The sequence below is a fragment of the Drosophila teissieri genome, chromosome X (assembly GCF_016746235.2).
Source record: "Drosophila teissieri strain GT53w chromosome X, Prin_Dtei_1.1, whole genome shotgun sequence".
In the NCBI taxonomy this organism is placed as follows: domain Eukaryota; kingdom Metazoa; phylum Arthropoda; class Insecta; order Diptera; family Drosophilidae; genus Drosophila; species Drosophila teissieri.
In genome coordinates this window covers 2,965,813-2,993,050 of record NC_053034.1, presented here as the reverse complement: position 1 = coordinate 2,993,050, position 27,238 = coordinate 2,965,813, and the positions used below count along the sequence as shown (strand labels likewise).

At 47.9% G+C, this 27,238-nt stretch overlaps 3 protein-coding genes across 7 annotated transcripts; 1 reads left to right on the top strand and 2 right to left on the bottom strand.

Annotated features, from left to right (window-relative positions):
• Positions 1-76: 76 nt before the first annotated feature.
• On the bottom strand, positions 77-2,342 carry LOC122623042 (protein RFT1 homolog). 2 transcript variants are annotated; one of them, XM_043801932.1, is made up of 4 exons: positions 2,149-2,342; positions 1,834-2,048; positions 469-1,726; positions 78-396 (listed from the first exon to the last, which is right to left on the bottom strand). In XM_043801932.1, the coding sequence occupies exons 1-4, from the start codon at positions 2,206-2,208 to the stop codon at positions 259-261; spliced, it is 1,671 nt and encodes a 556-aa protein (XP_043657867.1). In that variant the 5' UTR covers positions 2,209-2,342; the 3' UTR covers positions 78-258. The 2 variants fall into 2 exon arrangements, with proteins under 2 accessions (XP_043657868.1, XP_043657867.1); XM_043801933.1 differs by lacking the exon at positions 1,834-2,048 and having other exon boundaries at positions 77-396.
• A 4,258-nt stretch (positions 2,343-6,600) lies between these two features.
• On the top strand, positions 6,601-16,974 carry LOC122624917 (A disintegrin and metalloproteinase with thrombospondin motifs 7). 2 transcript variants are annotated; one of them, XM_043804690.1, is made up of 12 exons: positions 6,601-7,223; positions 11,087-11,696; positions 11,751-11,870; positions 11,938-12,524; positions 12,589-12,687; positions 12,746-12,859; positions 14,686-14,832; positions 14,896-15,461; positions 15,514-15,641; positions 15,699-16,073; positions 16,144-16,321; positions 16,385-16,974. In XM_043804690.1, the coding sequence occupies exons 2-12, from the start codon at positions 11,211-11,213 to the stop codon at positions 16,702-16,704; spliced, it is 3,120 nt and encodes a 1,039-aa protein (XP_043660625.1). In that variant the 5' UTR covers positions 6,601-7,223; positions 11,087-11,210; the 3' UTR covers positions 16,705-16,974. The 2 variants fall into 2 exon arrangements, with proteins under 2 accessions (XP_043660625.1, XP_043660626.1); XM_043804691.1 differs by lacking the exons at positions 16,144-16,321; positions 16,385-16,974 and having other exon boundaries at positions 15,703-15,922.
• LOC122624918 (myogenesis-regulating glycosidase) lies at positions 16,731-26,280 on the bottom strand. Of its 3 annotated transcripts, none has more exons than XM_043804692.1 (6): positions 25,785-26,280; positions 23,036-23,208; positions 19,831-19,999; positions 19,673-19,768; positions 17,258-19,103; positions 16,731-17,193 (listed from the first exon to the last, which is right to left on the bottom strand). In XM_043804692.1, exons 1-6 carry the CDS (start codon positions 26,181-26,183, stop codon positions 17,057-17,059), a joined length of 2,820 nt encoding a protein of 939 aa, XP_043660627.1. In that variant the 5' UTR covers positions 26,184-26,280; the 3' UTR covers positions 16,731-17,056. The 3 variants fall into 3 exon arrangements, with proteins under 3 accessions (XP_043660627.1, XP_043660629.1, XP_043660630.1); XM_043804694.1 differs by lacking the exon at positions 25,785-26,280 and adding an exon at positions 23,566-23,959; XM_043804695.1 differs by lacking the exons at positions 23,036-23,208; positions 25,785-26,280 and adding an exon at positions 21,681-21,864.
• Positions 26,281-27,238: the final 958 nt, after the last annotated feature.

Genomic DNA, 27,238 nt, shown 5'->3' with positions numbered 1-27,238 from the left:
AGTTGACTACACTTTTCCAACTTCTTGTAAATAAAAATTTCATGTGTAAACAGTAATCGTTGTCTTTTAATGCATGTCTTAACGTTAAATAAGCAATCAAGGCTCTACAAACACTCAATAAGTACATAACTTAATTTTGGAATTAATTTACAAATGTCAACTTTGTATAAATATGCCATTATTTCTCAAACTGTGCGTTTCATTGCGGTTCTCCGGTGCGAGGGGAAGCGAGGAAATCAATCCCAATCGAATTGGCACCTATTCGATCTTGATGCGGCGACCATAGCGCCAGGCCAGTCGCACCAGATCACGATGAGCCAGCGCCCAGGACAGAAGGCAGGCGAGCCCCGCCAGGACACCCACGCCCAGATGTGTGGCAAGGTCAGAACTTTGGTACTGCAGAAAGTAGAAACAGAAAGACATTTTAAACCGCACTTCCAACGCGAGGCACCAGCAATCAACACTCACCCAATAACAAACGATGCCGGCCAGGAAGAGCGTGCATCCAAAGAGTTTTCCCGGCCAGAGGCCCAGCAGCGGATCCAGCGACAGGGGCCGATACTGATGCCTGATGTAGTAGGTGCTGTACAGAATCCTGCTCAGCATATTAATGCAGTTGGCGAAGATGAAGCCCACCGGACCAAAGATCCCCGTCAAAATGTAGGAGAGCACCAGGAAGCTGATCGAAAAGATGGCCATCAGATAGTTGTACTTGTCGATGTCTCGACTTGTGTTCGTGGCGAACATATAGCCCTCGCTGATCCCGTTCACGGCCAGCAGATAGATCGCCAGGCAGTGCCACTGCAAGAGGCTCTGCGGCAATCCGCCGGCCACGAAATCAGGACCGCCGTAGAGCAGCAGCACTGGGTACGAGTAGCTCTGTCCAAAGGTGAAGGCAATCAGGCCAATGGAGCTCACGCCCAGAAGCAGATTGTTCAGGACACTGCTCGCCTGGCGGACGCGCTCCTGCGGCTGCTTGGCCAGCTTGATGTCCCGCGTTAGCGTTTGCGTGAAGTAAAAGTACGAGCTGTCCTCGATGGGCCGGAAAATGAAGCGGGCCGCCATGCTGCCCAGATTGTTGACCACATCGTAGGTGGCCTGCTCTCCAAAGCTCAGCACCGGCGACACGGACATCACGTACTTCTCGCCCTCCGTGAGGATCTGTTTCAGCACGCCCTGCTTCACGAAGCTCAGGGTGAGCGTTTGCAGTTCCCGGTTGAAATGCTTTCCGTTCGGATTGAACATCACGCCGGGCAGGAAGTCGTTCAGCTGCTTGAAGGGGAAGTCGTCCATGTGCTCGTATAGCGAGACCTGCCAGGCTTTCGGCGTCGCCGGCTTCTTTTTCGCCTGCTGGGCCACGAAATCCTTGAAGCCCTTCAGATAAAAGTAAAAGAAGCCATACTGGCCCAGGACAATGGTCACTGCGCTGGAGAGTTGGGCAATCGCAAAGGCATTGATTGCCGCACTGCGATCACCGGTGACAATCCACAGGAAGATGGCAGAGCGCACCAGGATGTGCAGCGTGTTCAGCAGGATCTTTAGCTTCACAAAGCAAAAGACCTGGGCGACAAACACCGCCGACTCGGCCATCAATTCCAGGACGCAGGAAAACGCCACGGCATAGCAGGCGAACTCGTATTGCGAAGCGTAGATGGCGTCCACCGCCGACAGCCAGTTTAGCCAAATGTATAGGCAAGGAGCACACAACACAGCGCAAATGGGAACTCTGCAATAAAACGAGACAACGTATTAGGAAGGTAGTAGGAAGTAGGAAAGCCCAAGTTATCGCAGGATGTCAGGCAGGACACCTGTGAAGGGGAAGGGATTGCATACGTGAGCCACATCTGGTTGATCAGCTGCGCCCAGGAGCAGCGATCGCCCTGCTGGGCATTGGCGCTCAGGGCCGCCCGGTTGATGGCCTCGCGGGAGAGGAAGAGCAGGGTGCTCTCCAGGAGCAGCAGGCGTACGTTCATGATGCCCAACACCTCGCGGCCCACATGTCGCACGATGTACGCGTTGATGCCGAAGGTGAGGATGCGGCACAGTATCTGCGGGGCGATAAGATCACGGCAGCGGTGGCGTATGAGTAATACAATTCCGAGGCACTGGGCAATGACACAAAATAGATTCCGAGCGCGCTGGGCTCACCTGAAAGATGATGCTGAAGCCGGCGCCCAGCAGGCTGCTCTCGAGCACATTGCGCGCCATCAGGCTCCACCAAGCAGGATCAAGGTGCCAGCGGCCGCGTCCGAATGGCAAAAACGGTTAGAAACGGGTACCAATTTGTTGGCCAAAACAACACAAAATGTTCTCTCACATCTGGATTTTGTTGACTATCGATATTGGCCAAGTGCTGATAACCAGCTGTTTTGCTATCGCAATTCGATCGCCCTTCGCGCCAACTGCTATCGATAAGTGATGATTTGAATTCTGAAATTGCATGGCACCTCATTTCTTATTGAGAAATAAGCCCAATAACCTGAAAATATGTAAATATTCAATTGTATGCAATAAATTAGTGCCTGTTATTAGCATTAGAACATAAAAGTCTTAATAAGCCATTTCATATTAATATTACAAGCCATTTCACCCACTTAAGCTTTAAACCACCACAAATTAGTTTAAAAGTTGAGCTATTTCATGTTATTACACCCAGTGAAACTCTTTCTTGAGACTCTGCTGCTATTTAGGACTTTTTCCAACCGGGGTCGAGTTTTTACAATTTATTTGCGTAATTCCCACAGTAATGAAGCTTTTAAGCCGGGACGCGGACGACGTCGCCTTGATGAGACTTGGAGACCTGGAGACTTGGAGACTGACGCCAGCAGACCAGTGAGATTTGCTACAGATCAAATCTTGACATGGGAGTCACGCGAAAAATTACATAGACCACAAGCAACAAAAACATTAACATCAACAACCACAACCACAAGCACAATCAGGGGAAACAATGCCAACAGCACGGATGACGGACAGACGAGCAATGATGTTGTCCCAGTCGCTTGGAGTCGCCTAGCCGCAGATACAAAGATACGAAGATACAGTATCTGAGTGCCGCGTTGTGTGTGTGTGTGTGTGTGTGTGTCGAGACGGACGACTAACGCACGATTTCGTTGGATCGGTTGAATCGGTGGGATCTCTGGGACCTGGCTCCCATTTGGTCCCTGGCGACCGGCGCCACTGTCTGCCATTCAGGCTCCTGGAGGTGAACGCGTGACACGGCCTGTGGATCACTCGATGCGATAGTTGTGCGTTTGGGATTCATAAGCTGGGGTTCTTAACTTTGAAAACGAATTTTGTGTGAGCTGTGTAATGCAAACAGGTGTCTTGCTTTTAAACTATCTTACATAGCCGAGAGGATTTTGTAATTGCATCGATTCATTGCTCATTCTCATTATAGTAAATAATAATATGCTCAACAGAATACTTCTTTGGTCCACCTCTAGTGCACACCGCAGCCAGGTAATCAGATAAAAATATATTATGACGTACCAGACCGACTTTTCATTGTTAATTGAGCGGCAGCGGCAGAAACGTAAACGTAAACCTTTCCCGGAGCCCGGCCCTGAATGATTGAGATTGAGACGTGCTTAATATCTGTTGGCATCGCAGCGGCAGCGCCGACTATACACTGCCAAAAAAACCGCATTCTTTTTACGCTACACTAGTCAATAATCTTGAGATAACTGCGATTGACAAAAATATCTCACAGATGCGCACGCCTTACATGTACTACAAGTTTGTGTTTACATATGGCTTACGTGCGGGTGTTTTTCCCAGTGTAGATGCGATGCTGCGTCTTCGCCGGCGTCGTTGTTGTTGCAGTTGATTTTTTGTTGTCTGGCGTCTGTTGGCTGTCTCTCTTATCTTGTATCTCTATCTCCATCTCGCTCGCTCTCGCTCGGCGCTTTTTTCGTTGCCTTATCTGCGGCTCGTGTGTGTGAGTGTGTGCACTGAAAGAAACCATGTAGTTGTTTAATAAGATAGGTGGATATTCTGATGTCTTAAGATGCATTACATAAATTACCAAATCCTTTAAACAACAGATGACCAAAACTATTATCAAGCGCAATTATAGTCTTATTGATAAAGAATTGCAATAATTATAGTCTTATTGATAAAGAATTGCAATAATTATAGTCTTATTGGTCAACGATTAGGTATAGTCTTAGTGTTTTGAATAAGTGCCGCAACGTATTGCCATTTCATATAGACTGAGTATCATTTTATGAAGAACTCTATTAACATACACAGCCCGCTTTTCGCGCAGTGTACTGCTGAATGTTGCTGCCACGCTCCAGACGTGTCGCCGCAATTTGCAGCCAAACGCCGGCGACATCGGCTTGGCGCCTAAAATCAAACGGGGGCCGAACGAAACGAAAAATTTTAAAAATAACGTGCAACAACGACGGCGGCTAATAATGTGATCAGTTTGCTGAGCGGGGGGTGAAGGGAGGAGGGGGAGCGGTACAGATGCAGGAGCAGATGCAGCAGGAGCGTTCGCTGTCTGCGTCGCATCCTCGCGGCGTCTTTAGTATGTGATAATTTTCAACAATTTACTCCCCTCTCTGCTCTTTTTGTGTTTTTTCTGCTGCTGCTGGGCCGCCGGCAATTTTCCACATTTAACGGTGTGTCCTTGGCGGCATACACCGCCCCCTGATCGGCCGCCTCCATGGATGCGGACATGGACATGGGACTCCTCTACGTGGACTTCGACTTCGACTTGGAGACTGACGCAGTTTCTGGAAGCAGCGCGATAAGGCAGCAATTTCTGCGGATCGACGCCATAAAGCAGATATGCATGATACGATTATAATTATACGGCAAACACGCATGGCAACAGTCTGCGATGGCACAGTGAAAACCGGCTACAAAGAACGCAGGAGCTGTGTTGCTAACAAATAGGATTACATATCCACCTAATGATTTGCAACCCATTGGTATATATTTACTATAAGCTGGCTATATTTACTATAAGTTGATTTGTTAGTTATATTTTGCAGGTGTCTTCAATTCATAAATTGCACTGCCTACTTTTAGGGGCTGCGCGTATAACTCGTTAAATTAGCAAACATTTACTTTTAAAACTAAAAAACATAGTGCTAAAGTCAAAGTAGCATTTGTATAAGGATTCTGATTGGTCGAAGTACTTTAATACTTTTTCCAACTCGTTGCAATTCAAATTCAGAGTGATATGGCTGAAATTCAAATTGGAATTGAAAGATATTCCTTTTGGAAAAAGCCTTTACTTTGAAGGGTCCAGTTTTGATTTCGAAAATGATGTTACCGGAAACGGTTACTGTAGACAAATGCTGTTATCCAAAATAGCTAACAGAATATGTACATATCTTGTATAAAGAAGAAAGTAATGCTCCTACAACAAAGCATATTGTATGTCTTGCGCTTTCCTAACAATTTTTGGCCAGCTGATTGGCCAAGGACACATGCGCTTTATTTTCACTGTTAACGCGAAGAGCTCTCTCCCTCTCTCTCTCGCTCTCTTGGCCAAGCCAAGTTCGACATCGAACCGGGCTCGAACCGGTTGCAAGAGATCAAGCCAGTGCTGCGCAAGTGCGTCCATTAGAACGGCTAAGCTGGCAAGATTAAGTGGCACTCATATCAGAGAACTGCAAGAGTGGCATTCTTTGCCACCCTAATCACACTCAACAAATTTGAGTACTCACTTTGTACTACTTTCGGTACTCACCCCTTTCCTCAAGCTCTTTCCACGTCAGAGCTGACAGTAGTAGCTCCTGGAAAATAGCTAGGCACTTCCTAGGCACTACCCTCTGCTGCCACATATCACATATCACTGTACCACTCACTCACAATTAGTATTTAAAAAAAAAGATCGAAAAAGTTGTTTGCTTACGTAGGACTTTTGAGAAGCGCAGAGAAGGGCACTTATATTTTGGTATAATTTGGTATTATTCGGTATTAAGTATTTAGTATTATTTAGTATTTAGTGCTTAGTATTATTTAGTATTTAGTACTTAGTATTATTTAGTACTTAGTATTATTTAGTATTTAGTGCTTAGTATTATTTAGTATTTAGTACTTAGTATTATTTAGTATTTAGTGCTTAGTATTATTTAGTATTTAGTATTATTTAGTATACTTTAGTAATACTTTCAGCTATCTCACTTATAATTTTATAATTTCACTTTGAATGCCAGCTAGAACAATAGAAATTGTGCCGGTGGCTTGCTGCAGTTCTCCGGCACTCATATCCTTAAAAGAGTAAAGCCTTAATAATCAATAAAATGTAGCATACTTTTTGCAATTGAGTGCGCTAAGTCGCAGTAAGTCCAAGTAGCACTGTAATTGCCCACAAGTAACTCTGCAATGAAATGGAAAACGAAGGAATTTTATTTAAAACTCTCTTTTAATAAATATGTAATATTTTACGGCTGTATCATATATGTAAGTACATACATACGTTATAGGTATGCTTTTGAAGTTTTTGTTTTTTGTAATAGCTACTTTGGCAACACTGGGCCAGGTTCGACGTCGAGCCGGGCGGTTCGAACAGATCGAGAGGAAAATCTATTTAAGCAACACACAGCTCTCGACACTTTGTATTTGCACGATATCTTTGCACCCGCGCTGCTTGTGCCTCGCTTCCCACGGAGATCCACGGAGATTCACGGCGATCCATTTGGGAAAATATATATGAGGGAAAACGCTGGCAAGCCGGGAAGAACGGAAACTCCAGTGGAAAGTGTGGACAATACGACAGTTTGCCAAAGATTCGAACGGCGTCCATTCCAAACAGACTCCACACCAATACAGATAGAGAAACAGACTCGTATTTATGCGCGGACTAGTGTGTGTGTGTGTGTGCGTTTGTGATTGATTCGAATCGTAATATCGGAGTTTTCGAAAAACGCGCTTTATTTTTTTGTTCTTTTGCCCGGTTTTGGGCATTTATTTATTGTTTTTTTTTACCTGTGCCTGTGAACCGAGGTTCGCGACTTGTGAAATCATCGGCCATTGTTGTGAAAGAGCGGCTGTCTGGGGCCTGCGTTCTCCTACCTGGCGTTATAATCGCCGCCCCTAAATAAAATACAAAAATAAAAGAAAAAGAAAAAAGAATAATTATAAAGCTAAACTGCTGCCGACGGGCTTTTGCTGTTGTTTGCGGTTAAAATATTTGCGGGCTTCATCAACGGCGCCTCTCGGAATTGGATTCCACATTGAATTCGGAATCGGAATCGGAATCGGTGAGTCGGGGCATCCGAAGAATGCGAAGTATCTGCGATCCAGCAATGGCATCTGCTAGATACATTTATTAACTATATTCCTGCTTAGTGGGCCAGCTTCATTTCTTCTACATAACTTTGGTTTTGGAAGCCATAAGCCATTAAGTTAAGCAAATAGATGTCATATCTTAGGTGCACCTAGTATCACAGTTTTCCACTGCCAATTTCCTGTGTGTGATCTCACGAAAAAGCAGAAGACAAAACACAAAAATACACACTTTTTATCGCGCAGAAAACAAACCAAAAAAAGAACAACAAAATAAATCAAATACAAAAAAGTGCGACTCCCAAAAACGGTGAAAATAAAAAAAGCGCCAGTCATGTATGGTCACAAGCGGCGAGATGCCCACAATGTCATGACAAACAAACCGAATTCAAACGATCTGCTTCGTAGTATTTTGTTTTTTATTTTTTCGTATTTTGTATTTTGTATTTTGGCTGCGACCAGTCCATTAAAAAAAAGGCACAGGAACATCCCCGCGAAATGAGAAATGGCTGTGCAAAAAGCGACAAAAAAAACAAAGATCGGAAGACGAAAATGAGTAAAGTTAAAGACGCTTTCCAGGCAGACAGACGGACAGACAGACAGACATGTGTGTAGTACACGCCAAATAACACACAAACAGAAAACAAATGAAATAATAAATCGAACGACGCCGCCATAAAAATACATTTTCGGCCCACATGCGAGCGAAGCCATAGAGATTCAAATGTGCCCCCAGATAGGAGCGAAATCATCGGAGTAACGTGCGATCCGGCGATCCGGCGAGGGCGGGGCCCCCAGATAATCAGGGGCAGGGACAGGGGCAGGGGGGTGATCAGAGATCGGGGAATGGGGCTAAGGGGCTATGGGGAACCCAACCAACCAGCCAACCAAGCAACCCAACCGAAGCCGAGCGAGCAATATGGAATCGTCGTTTTTACGTGAAAAGCTTCATTTCATTCATAAAAAAACGCCATAAATGAAAAAGAAACGAGCAAGGCAGCAATCTTGGTAACGATACGAAGCTTTGATACCCTCGCTGAGTTGGCAAAAGTATGCACTCAGCCAAATCGGTGCTATTATGGCAACTGCAACCAATGGCAAATCCTAAAAAAACCTATTGAAGTGATATTACTATATCAAAAACACCATTTAGAGCGCGCAATAATAAGCAATCTTATAACATTTTTGTAGCACGCGGGGTCAGAACTACCCCTTTTTGCAGGGTATTGCTAAACTGAAACCGTGTGCCAGCTCCATGTGCGTCTGTCTGAGTTTCTCAATGAAACTACAATGCATGAATGGCAAGACATATCAATGGAGCTCCCAGCCAAAGATGCCCGATCCCCCAAGCCCCAACCCAAAACTTACCCCCCGAAACAGCCACATCCACTTCCACGGATCCACGGCCTAGTCTGGATCCAAAGTCTGGAACTCTGTGCACTGGGATCCGATCTGGCCAACTGGATAGATGGTGGGCGTACAAATTGCTTCGCCTCTCGACTGGAGGCCTCCACAAAGTGAAATCGGAAATTCGCCAGCCAGAGGGTCTGTTTTTTGGATTTTTTTTCTTTTTTTTGGATTTTTTTAGTTTTTGTTTGTCGCTTTTCTCGAATGTGTAGTCGTGGCCGGCAGGAAAGAGGAGGAGTACGTGTATCCGATCTTGATTTGGTCTTTCGTTAGCATAAATATTCGACAGCGATGATCGATGACCAAAAAAAATATAAAAAAAGGAGAGGTGACAAATCTAGTGATAAATGGTCAACAAATCGCCTAAAGACCGAACTAAGCGAAATAATGAAACGCCAACGTGTGAATGAAATACATATATAGAAAATAGTAAGAGTTGCTGTATTATTATGCGGAGGAGGTTCGATCTTCGAGAATTCAAGTGAAATTCCCAAAAAAAAGAAAAAAAGCAAACCGCATCGCATATGGAGAGAAGTCCAAGTCACATGAGATCATGCGGACATTTCCACGAAATTTGCCCTTCTCAATGAATTCTTGCATTAAATATATGTTAAGTTATTCCAACTGATGATATCCGGTTTTGCTGGAACAAGGGGAAGTACCTCGAATGCACAAAAAATCCAATCGGTTATCAAATCGGGCTACCCATCTATTTGTATTCAAAGTTGCGACTCTGATCTGGAAAACTGAGCCATAAATTACAGCTCCAAGGATCTGATCTGCCAGCGAACTGCGAGTCCTGAGCAAGAAACGTAATGGGGGCTTCTATATATCTCGATGGGGCGGGGCGGCAGGGGAAGTGCGGGGCGTGGCAGACAGTCTGCAATCAATTGGCTGACATTTAGTGGAGGGAGTCGTCGGGCGGCAGTGATTGATTGATTGATAATTAAGAGTGGCGCCTGCTGCCAGCCACGCCATTCCACACTCCATTGAGCCGGCGAAACGGGAGGCACTGCAGCATAATGGGACAAACGGACAAACGGACGGACAGATGAACGGATGGATGGCTGGCTGGCTGGCTGGCTGGTTGGATGGCTGGACAATGGACACATTTTAATATATGTACGATCATGTGGCGCTTGCTAATTTAGCTGGTCAGTCTTTCAAGTTTCGCCGCAACTCAAATGCGACGATACACAGAATCAAAATCGAAACAGGAATGGGCGGGCCATCGCTGGGGTCTCGGCTGGGTGAGTGGCAATTTTGGGGTATATCCCATATTTAAGCGCATATTTTATTGCCATCATTATGGCCGCGATGAGTTCGCATTCACATTCGCATCGCATTGGGTTTGGGTTTGGGTATTAAGAACGGCACCTGCGCACCAGGCGCCATCGTCAAGGTCATTGGCGTTGGCTACGTGCTGCCCATCACACTGCTGGGGTAGCTGCGACTATCTGCCAGTTAGCTCTATGAAGTTGGAAATGTATATCTAAATAGATCTATATATACAGTATCATCCATAGATAGTTCTTAAACATTGAAAATGTGACTTGGATCTAAATACATAATGTTCCTGTTTTGGGGACTTTCGCTGCAAATGAATCATGACTTAAAGAAACTAAGTAATAGATTTACAGGGTATGCGATTTCACTGGGTGTCTTCGCCTGCAAATCGCCAAATCGGCAAATCGGCTGCTGTGGAGCTAATGAGCTTTTGTTAAATTTTATTAATGGAATTGCCAACATTTATCATAAATTACAAATCGTGATCGTGATAAGAGCGCCGTTGACTGCGTCAATCTTTTGAATAATTAAGTTGTCGTGTTGCTTTGATAATGTGTTGTTGCTGTTGTTGTTGCTGCTGTTGCTGGTATTATTGTTATGGTTGTTGCTGTCTTTGAAGCGCCGCACTCCAAAAAAATTTGCTTAATTTTATGGCCCGTGTCTTCTCTTTTCGTCTATCATATATTTTGTTGGCCCATCCATTGTCTGCGTTTCATCTCGAAAGCGTTTGCTAAAAGCCAAAAAGCCAAATCACCGATTATTTATTGTATCTGGAAGTGGACTCTTTCTTTTTATGGCCTCCGTATGCCACAATTCGCCACAACAATAATCCCAAATCGGATTGTCTCTCTCGATGGGATTAGATGGGCTTGGAAACGATGGAATCGATGGAATCGATTGCTTCAACAACAACTTGTGGGTTGGATGGCGCCAGGTCCACATGGAAACCACAATGATCGGCAATAACCGCAGCAGCAAGCTCAGTACTTCAACGATTGATTGCCTCATTAACAAGCGACAAAAAAACTGAGCCACTTTGGCATCATAAATAATACCTATTTTGCTACTGAAAACGGTGTTTAAAAAAGCTCTGAAATCTTTATAAAATAGATGTAGATACATCTCCCACCTCTCTCCATTTCAGCGAGCGCTGATCCTGACCAGCACCAGATCCTTGTCCGTATTATGCGACCGCTGCCATGCTGCTGAGACAGCGCCTGGATAACGGCTAGTGGGCTGTGGACTGTGGACTGTGGACTAGGATCGGGATGAGGAACATGGCGTGCAGCAGGATGTGGCTGTTCCTGCTGCTCCACTGGTCGTGGCTGGTTGTGGTCACCCTGGGCAGTGGGGTACGTCCGCTGTACGGCCTCCATTCCGACGCACTGATGGCGGGTGAGGGGCAGCTGGTGGTGCCGCGACGCGTTCATCCCGATGGGGCGTTTATGACCCACAAGCTGGACTACGCCCACGAGCTGGATCATCGGCGGCATCGGCAGCGGCGCAGCCTGGACGCGGAGCAGGAGCCACAGGCGGCGGAGCTGCATGTGCTGGTGCCGCTGGCGAACGAGACACTGCATCTGGAGCTGATGGCGCACAGCTACTTCCTGGCCCCCAATCTGGTGGTGGAGCGGCATCGGCGGGATGTGCGCACGCGCTCATCGCTGACGGCGCGCCACCTCAACTGCCACTTCCATGGCAAGGTGCGCGGCCAGCCGGCCACCAATGTGGCCATCTCCACCTGCTCCGGACTGGTGAGTTGCCCAGCCGCCCGTGTTTCGCCCCAAAAACTGATCACTCTCTGCCAGGTGGGTCACATCCGGACGGCCAGCAATGAGTACTTCATCGAGCCCTCCAAGGAGCACGAAGCGCATCCGGTCAACGGGCATCCGCACGTGGTCTTTCAGCGCTCCTCCGTCAAACCGAAGGTGCGTTGGTTTATATCCTTGAAGATCCTGTTGACCCTTTGTTACCCTTTGCTAATCGATTCCTTAGCATTCGTCGCGGAAGCGGAACAAACGCAAGCGGATTGGCCAATCGGGAGGAGCTGGAGCGGAGGTCAGCAACTGTGGCACGCGGGAGCCACGCCGGCGGATGGAGACGAGACTGGAGTGGCAGGCCAGGGGCAAGGTGAAGGTGCAGGGAGGGCGTCAAATCAGGCGCCATCACCACCACCATCACCATCACCAGGATCACCATTACAAGCACAATTACCACCATCATCAGCAGAAAAATCACCGAGTGCCGCACACCAAGTTCAAGTACGAGACGCAATTCCAAACGGAGCCGGAGATTCAGCCGGAGATGCATCCGGAGATGCCCAGGCGACGGCGTTCCATCAGCAGTCCACGGCACGTGGAGACGCTCATCGTGGCCGATGCCACCATGTCGGCGTTCCACAGGGACCTCAACGGCTACCTGCTGACCATCATGAACATGGTGTCCGCCCTGTACAAGGATCCCAGCATCGGCAACTCCATCGAGATCGTTGTGGTGCGCATCATTCAGCTGGACGAGGAGGAGTCCCAGCTGCAGCTGAATCTCACCCAGAATGCCCAGAAGAACTTGGATCGTTTCTGCAGGTGGGATCAAAAACATATCTTTCAACTCTTTTCTTTATATTCTCGCAATGAAATCTTTGATTAGTTGGCAGCACAAGCTGAACAAGGGCAGTGAGAAGGATCCGCATCACCACGACGTGGCCATCCTGATCACGCGGAAGAACATCTGCGCCAACAACTGCATGTGAGTCCATATCCGTTGATATAACGATACCGATATACTATATCCACGTCATCCGCAGGACACTCGGCCTGGCCAATGTGGGTGGCATGTGCAAGCCGAAGCAATCCTGCAGCGTCAACGAGGACAATGGCATCATGCTCTCGCACACCATCACCCATGAACTGGGCCACAAGTAAGTCGATGAAAGGGGTAACTTGTATGGGGGACATTGATGTTGTAACTCTGTAGCGACTGCCCAGTTGATATGAGCTGTAAATTGAAGAGGCAGGAGAGCATGTGTAACAACAGGTAGCCGGCAGCGATTTGCATTGCCACCTGCGGCGCCAGACGTTGCATGCCCCACGCGCTGCTGTCCAGTGAGTGGCCAGTGTGTGGCCAGTGTGATTTCCGCTCCCCATCCCCCCGGCCAAGATTTATGGCCAGCCCAATTCCGTTTAATGAATGAATCGCCAGCGCACTCAAGCTGCGCAAAAGTACAAAAAAAAAGAAGAAAAAACTGCAAAAGCAGGCAAGAGCACAAGTTGCTCGATTTCAAACGAGGCGGCTAAGTGGACGCGACGGATGCTTTGACACCTGCGTGTGTGCCTTATTTCCAGCGACAATGATCGCCTGCGTTGCATATTCAGATTCAGATACAAATTCTGTCTCTGTCTCTGTTTCAGATGCAGATTCAGACTCAGATCCAGATCAAGATTTATATGCAGCCTGCTTCCTGCTCGATTCAAACTCAATTAGTCGAGGCAGCGAGATCTCGGCAGAGATGATCGCCAAGTCACGGGCTAGTCACTTGTCTGTCACTGAATGTCACTGAATGTCACAGTTTTAGATATGTCTATGCCCCCAGAGAAAACTGAAAAACTGCAGTATGATGCAACTAAAGATTGTTTTGTAAACCTAATATGTAGAATATGGCTAAGAACTCGTTGGCTAAAAATCATAGCATAGTTTTTGGCGCTATGTTGGGCTGTGTGCCTTAGAACTGTGCAAGGGGATGCAATAGTATAATATCATATTATATTAGTATACATACTTGTGAAATAACTTAGTATAACCTCCCCTCCATCATTACCCAAAGCAATGATCTATTGCCGGCAATCAGCAATGATTCCCTGTGATTCACCGTGATCACAGCATCGATCTCGATCGGTCGGCACACCCAGACACTCCGACTCATTCCCACTCACAGCCAGCGACAGCCGGGTCCGGTTTTCGCTGTCATGTCGGGCGGAGAGAGGGGAGACGGGCGGCGGACTTGGATCGCAATGGATTCGATCGGATCGCATGGGTTTGGATTGGGTCGATCGTTCGATGTTCGTGCCGTGTTGCCAAGTTTTCCAGTTTCCAAGTGGCTGCTCCGTGGCTGTGGGTCGCCTACTGTGTCAGCGTACACTGAAAACAATCACTTAACCTAACAGCTTCTGGCTAAATCGCAGTGTAATGATTACGACTATCCATGTGTCTTAAAGAACTCAGTTGATTAGTTGGCATGTAACACTAGTAGTTCTTCGAATTAAGTGCGAATTTTAGGTATTACTATTTGGCAACTCACGCGGCTTTTCTGCCAGTGCAGCCCAGGGGCCGTCAGTCAGTCTAGCGTGCTCAGTCCTCCCTTCCGATCTCCCCGATCTCCCCGATCGGCCAAGATATAATGGCGATGGCGATGGCGATGGGTTGTGTAAGCCGACCGGAATCGGAATCTCTCTGGGCGGGAAATCCAAAAAAAAAGAGGAAAAAAACAGGTGGTTTGTTTTGGTTTCGCTTATGTGCTTTTAATCGGATATATCTGCTTGTGTTGCACTGGCGATCTGCTCCCAATTGGCTATTATTCTATTAAAATAATCAGGTTTTGTTCGAAGGGGGGCGAAGGGGGAAGGCCCCACGATTGGGTCACTTGTCCACTTGTCGGATCAGCGACAACTTTGCAACTTTGTTTCCACGATTGGTTATCTTGCGTGTTTCTTTTGTAACCAAATGGATTGTTCTGCGTCTGCCCCACAGCTTTGGGATGTTCCACGATACCGCAAAGATCGGCTGCCATCCGCGCGTGGGTCCCATTGTGCACATCATGACGCCCACTTTTGGGGCGGACACGCTGCAGGTTTGCTGGTCGAACTGCAGCCGCAAGTACATCACGCACTTCCTCGAGTGAGTATCCAACATGGCCACACCACAACACCCCAGGTGACTGACGATTGCTAACGATTGCAGCCAGGGATTGGGCGAGTGCCTGGACGATCCGCCAACGCCGCTGGATGAGTACAACTACACGGGCGAGCTGCCGGGCATGCGGTACAATGCGCGGGGCCAGTGCCGCCTGCAGTTCAACCTGACCACGGACAGCGAGGTGGGCGCCTGCTCGGCGCCGCACGAGTTCTGCTCGACGCTGTGGTGCAAGGTGAACGGCGAGTGCGTCACCCACATGCGACCCACCGCGCCGGGAACGCTGTGCGGCCGGAACAAGTGGTGCCAGAACGGCAAGTGCGTGCGCCGCGAGGAGCTGGCGGCGGTCAACGGGGGATGGGGCGACTGGAGCGAGTGGAGCGAGTGCTCGCGCAGCTGCGGCGGCGGGGTGTCCACGCAGCAGCGGGAATGCGACAATCCGGTGCCCGCCAATGGCGGCGTCTTCTGCATTGGCGAGCGCAAGCGCTACAAGATCTGCCGGAAGCGGCCGTGTCCGGCGGAGGAGCCCAGCTTCCGGGCGCAGCAGTGCGCGCGGTTCGACAACGTCAGCTACCAGGGGGCCACCTACAAGTGGCTGCCCTTCTTCGACAAGAGTAGGTCTCATTTCATATGATGCTGCTGTTTATAACTACATCTATCCGGCAGATAATCCCTGCAAGCTGTTCTGCAGCGACGTGGACGACACGATAATCGCCAACTGGGGCGCCACCGTGCTGGATGGCACGCCCTGCACGCTGGGCACGAACAACATGTGCATCGATGGCATCTGCAAGGTAGGGTATTCCGAATCCAATGTCCCGATAACTGATCGCGAACCGCATCTCGTTCAGAAAGTTGGTTGCGATTGGATCGTCGACTCGGAGGTGCAGGACGATCGGTGCGGTGTCTGCGGCGGTACTGGCGATCACTGCCAGCCGGTGAGGGACACCTACGCGGATCCGTTTGCCGCCAAGGATGGCGCCTACGTGGAGATCGTCACCATACCGGCCCGCGCCCGGCACATCCTCATCCGTGAGTTGGCCAACGCGCCGCACTTCCTGGCCATTGCGACGGGCGGCGGGGAGCGGTTCTATCTGAACGGGGACAGCCTCATCTCCATGCCCGGCGAGTTCGAGATTGCCGGCGCCGAGAGCCTCTACGATCGCGTGGACGAGCAGGAGACCATCACAATACCTCAGCCCATTCAGCATTCCATATCGCTATATGTGAGTGCTGTTTGCTGTTTGCTGTTTCCTATTCATTGAATTTCTTTTCATTTTCATTTGGTTTTTCCAGGCGATTGTGCGCGGCAATGAGAGCAACGCTGGCATTTTCTACGAGTTCACGCTGCCCGCGCTGAATGTGACCGCCGGCAGGCAGTTCCTGTGGCGCCTCAGCAACTGGACCGCGTGCTCCGCCAGCTGCGGCGGCGGAGTGCAGCACCGGGAGCCCAGCTGCCAGGAGAACGGCAAGGGTGAGTCCAGCAATCCAACGCGCACGTGGACACGCCACTTAAACGCACCTAATCCTCTCGCAGCTCTGGCTGACACGCTGCCCTGTTGGACGCACGCGAAGAACAAGCGACCCGCGCGTCAATCCCGAGGATGTGGCGACCAGCCGTGTCCTGCCCACTGGTGGCCGGGTCCTTGGCAATTCTGTCCGGTCACCTGTCGTCCAGCCGGTGGTGGTGGTGGTGGTGGTGGTGGTGGTTCGGTGGCGCCACCGCAGCGCCGGCGATCCGTCGTCTGTCTGGACGAGCACGATGTGGTCGTGGCCGATGCGGAGTGCGGACTGCTGCAGAAGCCGCCGGAAATGGAGCCCTGCGAGTCCACGCTGCCCATTTGCAGGACCAAGTAGCACCACCAGAGACACACTCCTCCCTATTTATTGCGTTGCAATGGAACATATTTATTCAGCGAGTAAGCGATCATCCCAGATGTACTTAACTAACTACTACACGACGCACAAACGAAAAAAAAAAAGAATTATATGGAAAATTAAACATGGAAATTACATAGGCTTAGGATAACGCTTAGGCACTAGCGATAAGGCATCTTATGTATTACGATCGCGGGCATATATATATATAGTATTTAGGTTACTCAATACAGATAGATGTATGCGGAATTGCCGGCTCTTTCTCTCTTTCTCTCACTATGTAGTTCATATCACATGGATGCAGTGCATCGGGATGGCTTGTGGAGTGCACCTAGAACCGCGTGTTGTCCGGCATCTTGCGGAAGTAGGCGATCTTGTCCTTCGGCACCCGGTAGCCGTGCATCCAGCGACTGCCCTTCCTCAGCGATCCATCGATGCCGTCCTTCCACACGCCCTGCGGCAAGTAAACTGCAAACAGGACATACACACAATCAATAAAGAATACCATGATACCATGATGGCTTTAGCTCACCCTCGCGCTCCTCGCGGTTCGCATGGAGAATGGGGGCCACGATGAGCTCCTCGCCCACGGAGAACTCATCGCTGACGATGAGACAGGCGGGATCGTGGGGATCCATCATCCAGAGGGGCCTCACCAGCGGCAGTCCCTCGTTCATCGACGGATTGAGGTACTTCTTGAGCAGCGGAATCACGATCAGCTGGCGCACCTCCTTCAGCTCCTGGGCCACGCGGGTGACCAGATCACTGCGGTACTCCGAGGGCAGGTGGCTGAACTGCATGGCCGGCATGAAGGTGGCCAGCTGGAGCCAGCGGATGAAGAGCTCCGGTTCGGGCAACGGTGGCTGCGCCATCGAATAGAAGCTGACCATCTTGGTGAGCGGTCGCTGCAGCAGGTAGTCGCCGCCAATCACGCCCGGCAACACAAACGGATAGCCGATGACGCCGTAGTTGAGCACAGCACCCAGGGTCTCGCGCAATCCCTCCCAGGTGGCGTTCGCCGGCGGAGTGCTGAGGAATGTGGGCGGCTTGGGCACCACACTCGCCGTGGAGACGGCCATCAGGCCGGCGCCCTCCAGGCTGGCGGTGAAGAGCCTGGCATAGGTGTCCGGATTGTCCAGGGTCTGGCGGCACTGGTAGTAGTGCGGCAGATTGTAGCCCGTGCCCAGGTCCAGGTAGAAGCTCTGCACGCCGTACTCCTCCTTCAGGCGCTGCAGCTTCTCCAGCAGCCAGGGAACGGACGCATTGTTGGTTATGTCCAGCACCCCGGCGCTGGAGCTGCTCTTGTACCTGGTCAGCGCAGGAATACTGCGCTCCGAGTGGCGTTCGTAGATCAGCAGCTTGCGCTTCACTGCATCCTTGAAGTTCGCGCTGTCCGTGCTGATGAACGGCTGGATGGTGAGGACCACCTTGAAGCCCCTGCGGTGCAGCACATCGATGGTGTCCTTGAGCGTGGGGAAGCGGGCCTTGTCCACCGTGAAGTCGCCAATGTTCTCCTGCCAGAACTCGTTGATCACGATGTGGCCGAGGCCCATGGCAATGGCACTCTCCGAGTAGTCACAGATGGCGGATTCGTTGAGGGACTCGGGCAGCTCGGTGTGCGGCACCCTCCAGACCGGCTCCTCCAGCAGCGAGTGCAGCACCTTGAACTCCTGCTCCTTGAGGCCATCCCACAGACTCTGCTGCGTCATCAGCATGTGCAGGCTGCGCATGTCCTCCGTGGTGCAGATGCGGTAGTCCAACTGCGGCAGCGGCGTCAGGCGATTCACGAAGGTGAACTCATCGTTGGCCGCCCGCAGACAGAAGCGGTTCTCCGTCCGGTTGACGCCCAGCTGCAGTGGCGTCTTCTCGCTCACCTGCATGGCCACGCCGATCGAGTTGATGAAGTACCTCTTCACCCCGTTGCCAAACTGATGGATCTTCGCGTCGCCGGACGCATAGGGCGCAAAATCGAAGTTGGCATAGCTCAGGGACCACTCCTGACCCTTGGTCACGCCGCCGCCGAACCACAGCCCGTTGTCCCGCTTCAGTTCGTAGCAATCGGTGGGCAGGAGGCCCGGCGTCAGTGCCTGCCACTGCAGCGTGTAGCACCGGAAGACGCCCTTGTCCTCGAAGTTCATATGCAGTCGCGCTATGCCATTCCACTCGATGCACACGCTGCCATCACTGCGCCGCTGCTCCTCGAGGCAGTGGAATGGCGCCGTGTCGAAGCCCAGGGTCACGCCCAGCTGCCCCGATATCACCTCCTTGTCCTCGTGGCTCAGGATGCGGAAGATGCGGTCGTGCGAGTTGAACTTGATCTTCTGGAAGTAGCTCCTCGTGAGCACCTGCTGGTGGTAGGCCACATAGGCATAGCCGATCTGTGGATGTAAACGGTTGCCAATTGAAAAGCCATCTCCGTCTCCATCTGCGTAAACCAAGTGGTTGCCTATCTGTTTGTCGTTTGTCTGCATAGCTGTAGCCTCTTGGGTTGCTTCAACTAACCTTGTCAAAGTGCCACACTTTAAGGCCGCTCAAAATAAAAGGCAATGCGATAAAGGGCTTAACAATTCAACGCAGCCTTTTTGAGAGCTCAAAAAACCCAGTTGGACATCAGGCAAAATTATTCGATCACCCTTTATCTGCACTAAGTACGTTTATCGTGTGCAGCTAGTTGAATGGAATGCCTTCAGTTCGTTTTGACAAGCCTAAGTCAACGAAAATCTTTAAATGTTTAAAGCATAGATGCCAAGTCATTGTCTTATTGACATTAAGAATTTCCTCTGCGAAATAATCTACAAATTCTCATTGAGAATTTTCTATTAAAAGCTCTGCCTCATCATGTTTATGATCACTCACTATGCTAGTGATTTCCACTTCGACTCAATAAATGAATAAATAAATGAATGATTGAATGAATGAAAGCTGATTTCTGTTGATTGCTGCTTACCAGAAATATGATGATGAAAAACATAATGATGACGAATATCTTGATTTTGTAGTCCTTCGTCTCGCGCTTCTTTTTCCTTATCAGCTGCGGAAATGCCTGTGGATATGGGTGTCTTATCAACTTGACCTTTGATCTCCTTGCGCGTGGGAGCAACTCACCTGCATCTTCTCGCGCAGCAAACTGGCCAGGGAGTTCACGCTGGTGATGGAAGCCTGGTTGGAGGCCAGGCTGTGGCTATCGAAGTCGCTGGCCAACATCTCCTTGCTGTTCAGCCGCAGGGCGGGCAGTGGAGCAATCGAGGCGCGTCTCCGGCTCCGAAAACGATCGCTGCAAAGAATCAGTGGTAGCTTTTAGTTGTATTTTGGATTATTGCAACAAAAATCAGTGTTTTGCTCTAACAATCGACATAATTACTCCTAAAATGGTTTGCATTAGTAATTAGCTGCTCAAAACAGTTTTTCTTTCATCTTTATCACCATTTCAAGCGAAGTTATGATGAAAATACCCATCGAAAATATAGATTTTTTGCCAAAAGTCGTTTTTCTGAATTTCCGTCATAAAATAATCCGTTTTTTTGCCAAAACTCTAAAAATATTTGTCAGAATATGGAATGTCATACCTCGTTGAGCTCGTATTTAAATTTCCAATCGAACTGTGTCCGAAAATGGCAATCATATTTTGTAGCCATTTTTTGCAAATTTTGATGATGGTACCCCTTACAAAAAATGCGAAAATTTGGCCAAAAATTATTTTAACAAAGTCGGTCCAAAAGTTATATTTTTGGTTAGTATTGGTAATTAGGAGCAAAAAGATGTACTTTTTTTAACTTTCCGACCATTTTTGGCCAAGTTATACCGAAAATACCGCACCCATTTTTTTGCAAATTTTGATGATGGTACCCCTTACAAAAAATGCGAAAATTTGGCCAAAAATTATTTTAACAAAGTCGGTCAAAAAGTGATATGGATGGTTACTATGGGTAATTGGGAGTAAAAAACTGTAATTATTTTGGTTGTCGGACCATTTTTGGCCAAGTTATACAGAAAATACCAATCGTAAATATTGAAATTTGCCAAAAATCGATTTTCTGTTTTTTTGCGTAAATAATTATCAGTATTTTGAACACAACATTCGAAATATTGGTCCAAATATGGATTGTTATACCTCGTTGAGCTCGTAATTAAATTTCCAATCGATTTGCATTCCCACTTTGACGTGTAAAATTTGACCCATTTTTCGCCAATTTTGACGATGTTACAAAAAATGCAAAAAATTGAAAAAAATTAAATTTGTAGAATGCCGCCAAAACGTGATAGGGATCGTTAGCATTGGTAATTAGCTGCACAAAACAGTCATTTCGTTGGCATTACGACCATTTTTAGTGGAATAATGAAGAAAACACCTTCGGAAATATTGCAGTTTTTTAGATAATCAATTAAAAAACCCATAAACCCATTATTTTCAATCAGTACAAATGAGGAAGACCCACGCTGGTTGTCCCTTTGATAGGCGTGGTATATGGAACCTGAATTCTTTTATGAGTCCGATAAGTTAAGCAGACGCAGCTGATGTTCAGAGCATTTACAGCTGCAATTTGCTGGAAATATGTGTATATTTTATTTTAACTACCCAGAAAACACTTAATTTTTGTTTGTTTCTGGCAGATAGCGAATGCGATAAGGTGAGTGAGGCCTTGCGGAATGGGGCTTATTCAAATGCGTGGATGCAACCGAATGGACCCTGAACTTGCAACGCGATCGGGGTCGCCTTATCGCCCTTATCGGGGGGCGGAAGGCAGTCGTTGCGCCCACTTTCCACCTTCCACTTTCCGGGTAGCCAGAGCAATTTCTGTTTGCATAACGCACACTTTTCGCTCCGTTCGCGTATGCAAATCTCGCGCAAACAAACCGCACACAGCCAAAAAGTGACGAAAAAAAGTGAGGAAAAAAGCCGAGACACGAAAATCTTTGGAGCTGATATTGTGCTCTATAATTATATGTGTACATACGTGTATATATATACTGGCTTGGCCTGATTTATTTACAGTTGATAAGCGGCCTGGCAGCTCTCGAAAAAGTCGTAAACACTCCCCCGACGCCTATAGCCGATATATGAACTATATACCACAACGAGTGTATAGCATCTATATAAGTATATCACTTGAGTTGGAGTTGGATATGCGGATGCTATCACGCCCAATCGCGATCATCAACTGAGCCGAGGTCCGTTTATGTCGCTCATGGCGCACAGCTCCAGATCTGTACAGTGGACAGTGGAGCTTCCTCTCCCCCAAATTAACTTATCAGACCAGACGCTGGAGAAGATTGGAGACCGAGACTGTGTACAGTAATGTGCTTAAGCACTTAAATTGCCTCATCGCGTGTGTGTGCCGGCAAAAGCTGAATGCTGATGACACGGGTCTCCGTGGAGAAATCTCCGCGAACTCAAAATGTACATACATATCTACATAAGTATATTCAGCCCATAGGGTATACCCTTTCCTTTTGAGAAATCTCAGCGAGACTATGGAACCGCTTCTTATGGTATCATAATATATATCCCTTGCAATAACCTTTCGCTACGAGTAGAAGATGCAACTATGGAGTTGCTAGGCCGATTTGTAATCACTCGAAGTGTACACTGCAATTACTGATAAGAGAGCTCTTGAAATCATTCAAGTCAGCTGGTTTGAACTGCTTTGAATTGATATAAAACCGGATAATTAATCTGGGATTACACTCAATCTCGTATGAATGCATTTATGTACGCACAAATCCTGAGCTGCACAGCCATTCCTTTTACAGATACTTTCCCCAATTCATGTCTACTGTCTATAATAGATAGTAAATATGGCTCAGGTGTGCAAATAGCTGAACTGAGTTAGCTGCGATTTTACAGCAGGTATTGGGCAGCCTATCACTTTGATAATAACTGTTATTGGTGCAACACCTTGGCGATTCCATGTGGGTAATCATAGGAATTCACACTGACGCGGCGGCGGGGAAAAATGAGAGTACGAATGAAAATCGAATGAAAATCGCTGTGGAATTAGCATGGAAGTGGGCAGTAGCTGCAACTGATACTCGGCATGGGGCGTTGATGTGGAGGGGAATGTTTGGGTAAGGCACGTTCCACTGGCAGTCGACGCCACAATTGAATTACTGTCGTTCGCTGGAGACAAAAGGCAGCGACTTTCGATTAATTAATCTAATTGCCCGATGATTCAAGTGGGAAAAAGTGCCCAACGACAGCGTGGGCCAAGTTTAAAGCAGCTCCCCACACTGTATTCTTTGAAATTATGTAAATACACAACATAGAACTAAGCCACTATCTATTGCTGGGCTATCAGTGCAAATCACTCACCGGTGAACTGGTCTTCTGGCGTTCCCGAACTCGTCATCGCTGTCATCGTTGGCGAAATTGATGGCCTTATCCGCCGCATTGGCCGATGTCGTCGTCGGCGCCGTAATGCCCGGCGTATCCGGAGTGACCGGAGTGGCCGGAGTGCCCAGGCTGGAGGTCGCATCGTCGGCTATCTGGAAAATAGGAATGGGAATTGGAATTGGAATTTATATTGCCAAACAGACACCTTTCCTTTTGTGCTACACCACATAGATAGCTGGCTAGATAGAGCAAACAGCTGGCGATTGTAACTGAAAGTGCGCGATTTTGGTACAATACAATACACTTCCATATTGTGGTATTGTATGTGGCTTCTCTGGGCTTTTGACACCTGCACTTGGGCAAGGTGAGTGCAATTAGCACAGAGGCGTTACCGCAGAGGTGGCTCAAAGTAACCGCAAGTCCGGAAAACTGGCATCGCATCGAAATGGGAATGGGAATGAGAATGAGCATGAGAAACTCATGAGCCACGGGCCACACTTAGTACCTGCCTTATCCTTATCCGTAGCCGCACTGATATCGAGTATTACGGCGGTGTCTGCAGCTTTATCGGGTGGCTGATCCTCGATGGGAACGCTCGAGAGGATGAATCGGCTGTTGGGTGAGCTCATTTCGGGCACTCAGCACTTATATCATGCAATTATTGTGTTATCACAGGCACTTTATTATGAATTTGAAATATCAGGCTGTGTTACAAGTACACGGCTACTTGAAGTTGTTCAACATGAACACCGCACTGAGTCACAAAAAAAAAGTAATACAAATAATAATAATTATTTGTTAAATTAGAGGAGTAGTTGTTATATTGATAACTATGTTTCAGCCAGTTCAAATCGCTGATACTGTCGAGTTGCCAAATATAATTACATATATAGGACACCGATCCGAACGCCGTTAGTGCCGCGATCGCACTGTTAACCGTTGATAATTGCTGGATCGCTATTGCCTGAATATTGTTTTTGAAGCCTCAATTTATGCGTTTTAATCGCTTCGCTCTCGCAGCCTCTGCCGCAGTCGGCGTCGGCAGCGCAGTCGCTGCGCGGCGTTGAGTGGAAGTATCGACACCCACACTCAGAACAATCATGAGTGGGAATTTGATTTTGATAGAATTATCCGACAGTAGTAAATTAATTGCGGCTACCCTGATTGTCGAGCGTACTGCGGTTTTAGAATTTTAGCGCCGATTTAGCCTTACTTCGTGACGAATGGCCATAAATATGAATGCACTGCAAACATTTTGTTTTCATACCAAAATAAAGTATATGAAATCGAATACCATTGCAATAACTTGGAATACAACAGAGAAAATCGGTCTAATTAAATCTGCGTGGTGTGACATTTATGTCTCCCTCTTAATATTTATTTATTCCGCATTTTCTCAACTCTCTTCGAAAGCGAAAAGTTGCGAAGCCAAGAAAGCATTGCATACTTTTGGGCATGCTGCGCACAGACCACACTGCGTATGTGTTATATTCCCGCTGTGTGACAGTTGATCGCTTGGGCACATCACACATACGCCGCGTTGGCCTGGCCACGCCCCCTCCGCCCGCCCGACGGCGTATTTGCAGCGCTATAATTAGCGCACGGCATTCGTCGCTACCTTCCGACACCAGTAATGAGTTTGAGTGCTAACACATCGAAAATAATAGACAAAATCTCCCACGGGAAAAAATATCGGATGCGCTAATAATTGAGATATTCTAGTTTGGAATTCAGAGAGTTCGGTCGGCATAATGTAAATATTTGTGCGAAATATCGGCAATCAATCATAATTGCTTTGCGCTTACATACCTCGTTGTTAAGTGGGAAAAAAATAAAAACATATACTTATGTAATACGTTTAAAGAATAATGAACAAGTTGTTGCCTTCAACGGCAACTTGTTTTAGTTTGTACGAAATTCAAGTGATTCCCAATGATAATAGCTTGTTAGCATAAATGTTTATGCAAAGGTCGGAAGCTATGAATTCGTATTTGGAGCACTATGCATATATTAATGGACATTTAATGTGATATACTAATATAATATAATACCTAAACGACTGCCTAAAAGGCATTCTTTGAAATACTAAATGTGCTAAAATAATGGTGCCCATTTGTACCGTTGGCCCATCATGTGACTATTAACTAAAATTCGGGTTTTCGTCACATGTGTATTGTTTGCTGTTTGCCAACTTCATATAATTAAGGCTCAATTAACGTTTGGATACTTTTTGGTTAACTTTTCTGTAATTTGGCGAGATTCGCCGAGCGCGAGGAATCACACTAAAGGCGATGACGCTGCGCTTAATTACGCATTGTATTTTAATTTCGAATGGGGCTTAACTGCTCAACTGGTTTGCTGCAATTATATATTTAACAAAAAAAATGGAAAAAAGGCAAAAAATAGCAGAAGATACGCTTCAGCTGCCTGTACCGCATTCCAGATACCCTCTACAGGCAGCTGCCTGCAAAAGTTTGTTCACTTCATAAATGGATACTCGTTGAAAACATGCAATTTGCTTATCGTTTTATGTAAATTTTCTACTTAAACTCTTGAAAATATGCGAAGCGACTTGTCTTTCGAGGCATTTATATAGTTATTTTAGTGGGTCATAAACTAATCTTTTTATACCCCTCCTACGCCAGATTCTTCGTTTTACATCGGCACAAGATTCACAAGATTCACAAGATGATGATTCAATTGCCAGTGAATGGCGAGCAGTACTCACAATCTCCTCGTGCAGCGCATCCTGTGGCTGCATCTGGTGTCGCAGACGCAGTGCCTCCAGATCCAGGGCATTGATGCCCGACGGCATGGATATGGAATTGCGCCGAAGTCCCGGTGCAAAGGCCTCCGGCGAGGGCGTCGCCGAGCTGGACATGATCGCCTCCGGTTCCTTTTCGTTGACCATCTTCAGAAGCGGCAGCTCCACATTGCGTCGCTCGCTCAGTGATTGCTTCCTGGGCATGGCGCCCAGCAGTCGATGCTGCTCCTGCTCCGCCACCGGCTCGTCCCGCTCATCTCCATCTCCATCTGCATCCGTGTCCGCATCCGCGTCCGCGAAGGCCAACTCCGGATGCTGGCCGTTGAGCGCCTGCGCGGCTCCCGTTTGCGATGTGTGGGCCATTTCTCCGCTTCTGCCGATTGATTCTGCCGCTTCTCTGTTCCAGCGGCTGCGTTCCAAACGCGATCGCGTTCCACTGGCGAATGAAAAGGGTTGAGCGGCAACCGGAACCCGAAATCGCCGGCGGAGCGAAAGAGAGCGCTGGCGGGCGGACAGCGGGAGGCGGGAGGCGGGGGGCGGGCAGTGAGCGGGCGGCTTCGATTGCCATCGCTATTTGCCTTTAATCAGCGCTTATCATCGCTCGGCGATAATCGCACACAGCGATCAACAAATAAAGTGTTCAATCCCAGTGCCACACATACATATCCATATGTATTATGGCTGAATTAATCAGTTAAAAAGGTAATCGAATAATATATGAATCATGGCTGAGCCCCAAAAATAATTGTACCAGATATATATATTTTTTTAAATTTCAATTTGCATTACAGCTCTTTCAGTGTATTTTTAATCCGGGTGCACTCGTTACGCACATATTGCTAATACGCCCCGTATTTCCCCCGTGTAAAAAACCTCGTCTTCCTGCGGCTCGGCTGTTTGAACTCTGCGTCTGTTGTCCCACTGAATCGGTTAATTAAATTCGTTTTCTAGCCATAAGCCCACTTCGTGGATCGCCTTTGTTTGCCTGGCTAATTAGGCGTAATCTAGCACCGACTACTCTCTACTATTCGCGCTCCCCCCGCAAAAGTGCTCTGCCTCGTTTCACCACCAAAGTGTACACGAATAAAAGCCAAACAAAAAAATTAATCAACTGGCAAAGTCAAGAGCCAAACTCGTTCGTCCGCCGATCCGATCATTTCAATCGCGCAGCGGCAGCGAGCGCCTTTCAATAATTACATGTGTTACCTGATAAGGTGAAAACCAAACCAAACCAACCCAGCCACCCACATCCACCCCCCCATCCCGCTCTCCAAACTTCTCGCCCACAACTAATTCGCAATATTGTTTAACAAATTGCACTCATAAATTGTCTAGAAGTGGGCAAATATTTGACGATTGAACCATATTTATGATCATTGCCACAGGGAAGCGAAGGGCAGGAAATGGTATCTAATAAA